The 9,818-nt window shown below is 37.5% G+C and overlaps 2 protein-coding genes across 2 annotated transcripts; one reads left to right on the top strand and one right to left on the bottom strand.

The window, feature by feature from the left end:
- Nucleotides 1-1,920: 1,920 nt before the first annotated feature.
- On the top strand, nt 1,921-5,253 carry LOC130417012 (uncharacterized). Its single transcript, XM_056742357.1, has 5 exons — nt 1,921-2,043; nt 3,725-3,918; nt 4,060-4,207; nt 4,397-4,601; nt 4,720-5,253. Exons 1-5 carry the CDS (start codon nt 1,942-1,944, stop codon nt 5,022-5,024), a joined length of 954 nt encoding a protein of 317 aa, XP_056598335.1. The 5' UTR covers nt 1,921-1,941; the 3' UTR covers nt 5,025-5,253.
- Nucleotides 5,254-6,549: 1,296 nt separating this feature from the next.
- LOC130417009 (uncharacterized) lies at nt 6,550-9,227 on the bottom strand. Its single transcript, XM_056742350.1, has 5 exons — nt 9,022-9,227; nt 8,153-8,439; nt 7,626-7,816; nt 7,162-7,255; nt 6,550-6,643 (listed from the first exon to the last, which is right to left on the bottom strand). Exons 1-5 carry the CDS (start codon nt 9,115-9,117, stop codon nt 6,550-6,552), a joined length of 762 nt encoding a protein of 253 aa, XP_056598328.1. The 5' UTR covers nt 9,118-9,227.
- Between the last annotated feature and the right edge of the window lie 591 nt (nt 9,228-9,818).

Raw genomic sequence — 9,818 nt, 5'->3', positions numbered from 1 at the left:
TGGAAAAATTGTCCGTAGGGTGTGAGTGCGTGAGTGAATGAGTGAGTGTGTGTGCCCTGCAATGGGTTGGCACTCCATCCAGGGTGTATCCTGCCTTGATGCCCCGTGACCCGAGGTAGTTCGGAAAAGCGGTAGAAAATGGATGGATGGATGTTTTATCACCATCATAACTTCAAACTCAGTAACAAAAATAGAAAGTTTGTCTAAAATAAAAATAAATAAAATTAGAATTTGGCATTATTCAACCAAAGGTTGTTTTTTTTCTACTAAAAGCTAAAGATTTTGTGTGGTGTATCATTAATCAGTGTCATCACAGATGCACACAATCAATACAGATTGTTGGGTTGTAGCTACAGCTGAAGCTCACGTGCATGAATGTTAGGGCTGGGGAAGGGCGTGTCTGGCCTGAATTATGTTGGTTGATGCACGAAAACACCCTGATAAAAAGGTTGACTGGCTCAAAGTATTTTGAGTATTTTCAAAATACAAAAATACTCATCTTAAATGTATTTAAATACAAATTACATTAGATTTTTCCAAAGGCTTTAAAATACAAAATACAAAATACTATTTTGTATTTCAAATACGTATTTTAAATACATGTATTTGAAATACTGCCCATCCCTGTCTACATGGATGTTAAAGTCACCGACGACAAGGACTCTATCTGCGGCCAGTACTAGTTCTGATAAGAACCCACCAAAATCTTTAATAAAATCTGTGTGGTGCCCTGGGGGCCTATATACAATAGCTAGAATAAAATTTAAAAATGTTTTGTCCTAAGTATTAGGTGTTGATACGTGAAGTACCATGACTTCAAAAGAATTGTATTTAAAATTAGACTTCTGAGAGGTGATAAAAGAATTATTGTAAAGTGCAGCGACACCTCCCCCTCTACCTTTTAGACGAGGCTCGTGTTTATAGTAATAATCTTGGGGAACGGATTCATTTAGTGTAATATAATCATCTGGCTTTAGCCATGTTTCTGTCAAAGCATGTCTTTTTTATGATCGGTTATCAAATCGTTTACAAAAACTGCTTCATTTGAGAGAGATCAATCCGTGTATCATTCGTTCTTTTCATATTCAATTGAGATATCAAAATCGGAAAATTAAAGACGGTTTGTTTCTTCGTTATTCGTTTATAAATGTAATACCAAAAAACAAATAACGGGTCATTTTTCGTACTTTTGATTTAATGCTCAGATCAAAAATAGGAAATGAAATAAAGGGGGAACGACCGATTTTGATTTTGATATTTAATTTGTTCGATTTGCGTGAACCGGAAGTTATCTTCGTGTGTGTGCGTGTGTGTGTTGCACTTGGAAGTTTGCCGTAATTGCAAAAAGTTAAAAGAAGCCTGAAAAACCTCAATCTTGCAGTGATTGACTCAGTATTTTTTTGTAATTTCGTATCGACACCATGGCCGCACTGGAATCATATGCTGATTTAATTAAATACTTATTTGAAAATTTCAAGACACATAAGGAGATTTCCGCTACGCTGCAGAAGACGGGTATCCAGCGATGTTCTGAAATGAGTGTGAGAAGATTCTGTGTTAAGCACAACCTTAAGCGAAAAAGACATGTATCGGACACAGAACTGGAGAGGGCTGTGGTTGGATCAATATATGAAGTAAGATTTTTATTTAGGTTTTCACATTTTATATCCTGCCCGTCTTTCAAATGTTAGGGCTGGGCGATATATCGCATTAATTATCGCCCGTGATAATTAATGCGACATGGCTCAGCTTGTCAGTGAACTACGGCTCTGTGTAGTAAATGCCGCTCCATTTGAAAGCAGGTGATGGCGATTTACTACTAATCAAGGACCCGGCTTTACTGACGAGATGCGCATGTCATGCGATATATCGCCCAGCCCTAGTTGTAGCTAATAGCTGTATTTTTCTTAACAGACAGGCCCGTCTTATGGCCGCAAGTTCATGACTGGCTATCTGTCTTCAATTGGAGTCTGTGCAGGAGAATGTCGAGTTGGGAAAATCCTGAGAGAGATTCATCAGCCATACCACGAATTCCGACGCCAGGTAGGCTAAGTTATATGCTAAGAATCAAGTACGCCTACAGGATATTGTTATGTGGTCTAATAATAATAGTAATAATAATAATATTAAAGGGGTGGTTGATTATGATTTCACTTTTCTAACTTTAGTTAGTGTGTAATGTTGCTGTTTGAGCATAAACAACATCTGCAAAGTTACAACACTCAAAGTTCAAAGCAAAGGGAGATATTTGCTTTTAGAGAAATAACTTTTTAAGGACTACAACAAATGCCTGGTAGGGACTACACGACATTCCTCACGGGTTAGTGACATCACCAACCCCAATTTACATAACCCCCACCCCAGAACACGATTTATAGATTATGACATAATATGCTAATCAATGACTAGAAGATAGTTAACTCCACATTAGCTTCATAAATTTAAATAAAAAAAAAACGTTTTTTTTTTTTTTAGGACACAAGCTGTTGTAGCTCCGCCCCCTATGCTGGGAGCAGCAGCTCCTTTGGATTTAAGGGGCCAGACACAAAAACGGTGCATTTTTGGTCACCCTCAAAAAGTGACAACTTTAACATGCTATATAAACATATATGTGGGGTATTTTGAGCTAAAACTTCACATACACACTCTGGGGACATCAGAGACTTATTTTACATCTTGTGAAAAGGGCATTATGCCACCCCTTTAATAACACTGATTAACCATGACATAATGACCACCTGCCAGTGTTGGCACTGGGAGTAAAGCATTTATACTTCTGCGTCGAAGAAACGGGAAGAAACCTGGAAACGGGGATGGATTCAACTACACTGCCAAGCCCTCTACATGGACCAAATATGGATCTAATCCCCAGGGCTACTGGAAACAGATCGCCAGATCATTTAAAAAGCAGAAGAAACTATGCGCAGATTTTCGTAACGCAATTACAGTTGGCCTAATTTATTGCTTTTTGCTGTAACGCAGTTATATAACGCATTACAAAATCTGTGATATTATAGCCTACCCCATTACAATCTCAAGAACGCACATTACAATATCAAGTAACCGCTTTTTACAATACAGATTGTTTCAACGCAGCTTTACAGATAACAGGAAAATAATGTTGTAATAATATTTATAAATATAAAATAATATGTCCCCAACTATGCAAGCCAAAAGTTAAAGGCCACAAAGGCAAAGAAAGACGAAAAAAAACTCAATCAGTGACCGAATGGAGAAAAAACCTTGGGAGAACCAGGCTCAGTCATAGTTCTTTTAGCCAAGGAACGAACTACAATGCATTTTAACGAGTGGCCACAGTGCATTTTAACACGAAATTACGTTTTTTTTAAATATAGGTTAGGTATAACTCTCAAACACCGAGAAACATTAAACACCCATTTTTCCGGCTTCAAACACATCAGCTATGAGGACATGTTTACTTGCTGCCTAATATATCCCGGTCACTGACAGGTGCCATGGTAACAAGATAATCCGTGTTATTCACTTTAACTGTCAGTGGTCATAATGTTAATAGGGCTGATTGGTGTAGATCATCTTTAGAAAAGCTTAAATATATTGAATATATTGAGTTGAACTTAAAACAACTAGAATATTATAACCACCCATGCGTATAATAATTTATTTGTTGTAAAAATGTTTAGTGAATATTTTGGCCTCATGTGACAAAGAGCTGCATTAATCAAAATATACAAAATTTCTTCAGGGTGCTCGTAATCTAAATCCCATCCCGTATAATGCTGAATATATGGGCCATAAAATTCACCTGGACCAAAACGAGAAGCTTGTGATGTTTGGAGTGACGCATGTCGTGGCAGTTGATGGCTACAGCAGCAAAATTGTTGCCAATGCCACCATGCCAGTGAAAAACAACCTTGTGATTTATGAGGAAGTTTACAGGTAAATGCATTCAGAACCAATGTTATTGTCATAATAGTTTCTGTTCAATGTATATTCTCTTTTCATTGAATGTAATTTTCATTATTGGATAAGTTAAGTTCAGTGCAGCCCTTTGCACATGTACACATTATTTTATCCCAGATCTGCAGTGGTTAACCATGGGATGTGGGACCAAGTCAGGGTTGACCATGGCAAGGAGTTTTATATGTGCTTGTACATGCAAGAGATGCTGTCAAGACATAGATACAACCCTAGCAGGCCACCATACCTTCAAACAACATCAAAAAGGGTGAGGTTTTTGTAATACTGACAAACAGTACAACTAATATAATCAAACATAGTAAAGAAAGAGAGACTGGCCATTTATTCTTCTAACAAATAAGGAGTGAAAGCATTTAAAATGGGAATTAATTTCCCAAACTAATCTTTAACCTATTACATTTTCATACCATCTAAAATCATGTTTGTGTTCCAACAGAATCTTCGAGTGGAAAGGATTTGGCCCGAGGTGAACAATCGCGTGAACTACCCACTGAAACACGCCCTGGTACACATGCTGGACCAAGAAGTCCTCAACATGGAGGACAATTTGACTAAATTCTGCATTTCAAACCTGACATGTCAGTTAAGTCAAATTGGACTAGGCAGAGTGGTGCAATCGTGGAATGCACACAGGATCCCAGGTATGCTAAACTGAGTATCTACAACTCTTTGAAGCAGTACAACTCTTTTATTTTTTCAAACTCCAACCACATACAGCATAAATGGCATTGCTTTGTTAGTTATGTTTACTTGTTTTAGGCCGTGGGATACCCAATGAACTCGCAGCAGGTGGCTGTCCAGCTAAAATCTCTGAAGAGCTGTTGCCCAATGCCTCTGTTGTGGCAAACATGTATGAGCAAGATTTTGGATCCTCGCTGACTTGGGAGTCAGTATTTGGAACTGACCCATTTTCATCTGAGGAGGATAGATGTCATGCAGAACAAGACTTTGCAGATACCTACCCTGACATCTCTCTTCTTTTTAATCATGTGGTAAACAATGACTATACACCTTTCCAAGATGCCTTGTTGCACTTAATAAATGTCACCCAAAGATATGTCTGAAAAAAGTAACTGGAATGCTGTGGTATTGAGTAGCTAGGACATCAGACTTTGTTAGTGCTGATTCAAAGTTTGTCCACCATTTATGCTATTATAGTTTTGATATAAAATCACTGTTGAATAGACTATTGATCGGTCTCAGTGTGTTTTGTTCTTTACTTCATCAAACTGTATTCAGTCTGCATACAGCTTCTATTGATACCCTCTTAATTGTTGCATTTTTTACTGTATGTTTTATGAGAGCACCCTGGATAACCCTGCTCTTAAGAAAACCTAGGCATACAGATTGTTATAAAAATCATATGTAGCTGCCACTGTGCGCCCAACTTGTCAGTTGAATAATTTGACACATAAAACTTTGCTTTAAACTCTGTTGTATTGAACCCTTATAGATGAAATAAAATCTTGCATACAATGACAAAGTATTGCACTAGTATTTGAATGCTACTTTATATGCTTAATTTAAACTGTTAACTTTAAAATACAGAAAAATATACAACATAAAATAGTGCAAATTTGAGATTGTAACTTGGTATAAAAACTAAAATGACCTAATAAAACTACACACATGAAACAGTGCTTAACTGTAAACTCAACCTGTTGTTCAAGAAGAAATAGAACACAAAGCGGCAAAACTACGCTATTATGAATAGCCTACTTAGTGTACAATATAATTCCTAGAGTATGTTTCCAAATGCAACAATTTAAGAAAACATACAACAAAGTAGTGCAAATCCGGGATTATAACTTAGCTTTCACAGCATTAAAACATGAGCAAAAAAAAGAGTTTTCTTAAACTGTAGACTTGACATGTTACCCAATAACAAATTGAACACTAAGAACAGTAAAACAATGCAATTACACATGATTACATTCTGTACACAGTGTTACTCCCAGAATATACTTCCCAATGCAGTCAATGCATCAGCGAGGCCAGTAAGTCTTTGAATGTTGGCACCAAAATCATCAATTCGACATTTTGGGCAAAAGGCAGAATTTTTCTGCCACTCTTCAATGCAGCTCCTACAGCCAACAAGGCTTTGGCAGCAGGATGAAACCATGGGCTCAACCACTTGACCTGCCAATTTAAATCAGAAAACAGTTTAAAAAACTACAGTATTTGATTGAATTGAATTGCTATATTCGGTCTATGTTCTTCATGGAAAGAGTTAATTAGTTGCACATATATATGTGTGTTAAGTAGACTAAACTTTGGTACTATGGCATGGTATGGTACCATCTGTTTATTTACTGTATCCACATCTGTGGTTGTCAGAACACCTGACCTGGGATTTTCCATATTTATCTTAATATCAACAATTGTCATTCGTATGTAAAGACATGGAAAAGTGTATGTTTTTTAAACAACTTCTGAATTATAGGTAATACAGGGTTTTAAAGAAAACTATTTTTTTTAAATTACTTTTGCAGACAATACAGGCAAAGGCATCTCTAACAGCAGCTGCTTGGGCTTCAGTCAGGGACAGTGTTGTTCTGTGGTTGGAATTTGCAAACTCCATCAGCTCCTTCATTGTAGTGGACACTTCTTGCAGTCCCTGGATGCCAGGACCACCTCTTCAATTCTATCAAAAACCAGATCGAGGCCTGTATCTTCTCGTCGACTGAAAAACAAGCACAATGTACAACTAGCAAATTATATCCAATAAATGCCACAATTTTACCCTGTCAATAGCTACTATGCACTGTAGACATAGTATTGAATAGCCAGATGGTTTTATGCTATAGTAAGACAGGAAAAACTGAAAGAACTAGTTCAGCAAACTAGGAATGACCACTCCTCGAGTAGACAAAGGACCTTGCTGCAAATTAACATTTGAACTCATTCTAAACTACATTTTATCCCTCACCCTCTCTGTCATGCAAAGATCAACTGAAACTCACACAAGGATCTATAGGGTTTAATTTGAATAATTATCATTGAATATTATACATATTTAGAATAATTTAAAACGTCTCAGGGTGACCGGTACAAATGTCAATTGCCTTTCCCTGGAACAATTTGTGACTATCTGTAACAGGCCTATATTGGCAAAACATCTTACAGTTACTCCTCATCTACGAATTTATGAAAACAAACAGCTATGCCACAATAGTAACGTGCATTTTTCAAATTAAGTACCTCAGTCTCCTCTTTTTACTAGCTTGTAACTGCAAGAAGTGTTCTTCCTTCACAGCAAATATTTTCCTTGCATTTTGCTTCCAAAATGCTGATCCTGCGTAGAAAAATAGTCCATTAATTATGCAAATGGCATGACATGTCTCAGGAGATGGGCAATAACTCCTAATACAAATAAGTTAATTCGAAGCATACACTTACATTTGGCAGACGCTTTGAAAGCGACTTACATTGCACTTATTACAGGGACAATCCCCCTGGAGCAACATGGAATAAAGTGTCTTTCTCAAGGACACACTGGTGGTGGCTGCTGGGATCAAACCAGCAACCTTTTGATTTACCAGTTCAGTGGTTTAACCCACTAGACCACCATCTCATGAATACAGTAATACAGTAAAGGTATCCTGGATTTATATATATTATTTAATATTTCTTTCATATAAACTATACAAAGTGTTCAGTTATACCTCTGGTTCCTTCAGAGTCCATGATTTTGTTCCCCTGGCCATCAGTGAGGATGCGTGAATCCTCTTGTTCAAGGGCATCACTGACTTTGTAGAGGATGCCCATAACAGAAGCTTCAAATTCTGAAAAACGCACAGTCAGCGTTGTGCTAGTCTCCAACTTGCCATCCACAAGTTCAGCAATGAAGATGTTCCTGAATATTGATAATAGAAAACGTTTATTTAACTCAGTTTATATTGTTTAGGCTTTATTCCTATGATACAGCCATATTCATTATACAGCTTATAAAATGCATCCAGGTGAATTATGCAGATATAGTAGTGACTTGATAACACAATGAAGCCATTTCATTGAAAGCGCATTCTTCTGCAGATGTATTATCAGTGTCAAATATGCTAAAGTCACACTTGTGAATAAATGTTATATCTGTATGGCTACCATAACAAGCATATCATTGCCTTGAACACAACTGTAATCGTATTAACATACTCTTAACATTGGTGTGATGTAGAAAGTTTTATTTGGTCACCTTTGGAATGTTTTTGTCAGATTAGCTCTTTGATTTGCTGAAACCCTTGGAGCAGAACCTGGAGCACAACCTGCAGCAGAACCTGCAGCGGTGGTTGGGCGGTGGAAAGAAAAGCGGGTAGGCTGTGTTGCTGGCACACTGCCGGTAGATGAGTCTTCCACGCTGCTTTCGCCGTGCACCTCGTAATGTCCTCTTGCAATGAGGTCTAAAGTGCTAAAACGGCCATCAGGCCCAGGAAATATGGCTATGTTGCTGTCATCGGTGATGTAGAGACTGGGGCCATGTACCTTTGCAAATGTAAACAGTGAAGGAAGGGTACTACGTTAGTTAGGGTGACCATACGTACTCTTCTTCCAGGACATGTCCGGCCGGGATTTCGAGATCGCCCAAAATATTCGGGATTCGGCTATGCTTTCTATCGTCGCCATTCATTTTGTTTACCTGCACACCTTTTGATTAAATAGTACTGAATTAATTCCGATTGGTGAATCTGAATGTAGTGTTTACATGAACGCTAAACAAGTGATCGGTTGATGTGCGTTTTAGCATTGCTAAGAAAATTCCTGTTTTCGTCTCGGTAGGGATCCATGTGAATCAGAATGCATGACCTGCAAGCTGACACGTACGTGTCAGTGTCAAAAAATGTAATAATGTAAACATAATGCATGGTGACTGTAGAAAGCAAAAGCCGAATCCCAGACATTCTGGGCGATCTCAAATTCCTGGCCAGACATGTCCTGGTTAAAGAGGACGCATGGTCACCCTAAGCAGTTATAAAATAAAGTAACGGTAGCTAACAATCATGTCAGTGCAATTTTACAGAATAAATAAGACTTATTTTTAGATGAAACTACAGTAAGTTAACTTACCTGGAAGATCCTGCCGATTTTTTCGGTCGTCATGTCGTCTTCTTTGACAGTCACCCGTTTAGTTCCTCTGAACAAGATGAAACTGAAACTCTCCATGATTGACCTCGTATTGAAGGCTAACGTTTGCTAAACTGAAGAAGTGAATCAAGCAAACTGCAAGAATGAGGGTTTTCAGGCTTCTTTTAACTTTTGGCAAAAAACTTCCAATTGCAACCCCCACGCACACACACGAAGATAACTTCCGGTTCACGCAAATCGAACAAAGTAAATATCAAAATCAAAATCGGTCGTGCCCCCTTTATTTCATTTCCTATTTTTGATCTGAGCATTAAATCAAAAGTACGAAAAATGACCCGTTATTTGTTTTTTGGTATTACATTTATAAACGAATAACGAAGAAACAAACCGTTTTTTAATTTTCCGATTTTGATATCTCAATTGAATATGAAAAGAACGAATGATACACGGATTGAGATCTAATATTAAGCAATCTGTGTCGTAAAAGTTGATTATCTCTATTTTGTTCATGTTTGATTTGTTTAACGTTTATTAGATTACTTTCAAGAGTTTTACGCATTATCTTATTTTTGCTTATCCAGGGGACAGACACAGTCTCTATTTTATGTTGTTTGTGAGAAGGGATTATTACATGTTGTATATTTTGTGTATTCTGAAACGTGAGATGGCAACCAGACAGTTGGTTAAGCAGTTCTGTTTCCTTTCAGTCCAAAAGTTCAGTTTGTGCATAACAGCACAAACTGAACTTTTTCAGTGAAACTCAGTTGTGTTCTACACAG

Source organism: Triplophysa dalaica, unplaced genomic scaffold (assembly GCF_015846415.1).
Source record: "Triplophysa dalaica isolate WHDGS20190420 unplaced genomic scaffold, ASM1584641v1 Contig7, whole genome shotgun sequence".
Lineage (NCBI taxonomy): Eukaryota > Metazoa > Chordata > Actinopteri > Cypriniformes > Nemacheilidae > Triplophysa > Triplophysa dalaica.
The sequence above is the reverse complement of the archived record's forward strand: the minus strand, read 5'-3'. Positions and strand labels throughout refer to the sequence as shown.

Coding starts and splice junctions, on each gene's coding strand:
- LOC130417009 (XM_056742350.1), bottom strand. CDS start 9,117: ATGGAGAGTTTCAGTTTCATCTTGTTCAGAGGAACTAAACGGGTGACT. Junction 8,440..9,021: donor AAATCGGCAGGATCTTCCAG/GTAAGTTAACTT, acceptor ACATTTGCAAAG/GTACATGGCCCCAGTCTCTA. Junction 7,817..8,152: donor CTGACAAAAACATTCCAAAG/GTGACCAAATAA, acceptor ATCAATATTCAG/GAACATCTTCATTGCTGAAC.
- LOC130417012 (XM_056742357.1), top strand. CDS start 1,942: ATGACTGGCTATCTGTCTTCAATTGGAGTCTGTGCAGGAGAATGTCGA. Junction 2,044..3,724: donor ACCACGAATTCCGACGCCAG/GTAGGCTAAGTT, acceptor AAATTTCTTCAG/GGTGCTCGTAATCTAAATCC. Junction 4,602..4,719: donor GAATGCACACAGGATCCCAG/GTATGCTAAACT, acceptor TACTTGTTTTAG/GCCGTGGGATACCCAATGAA.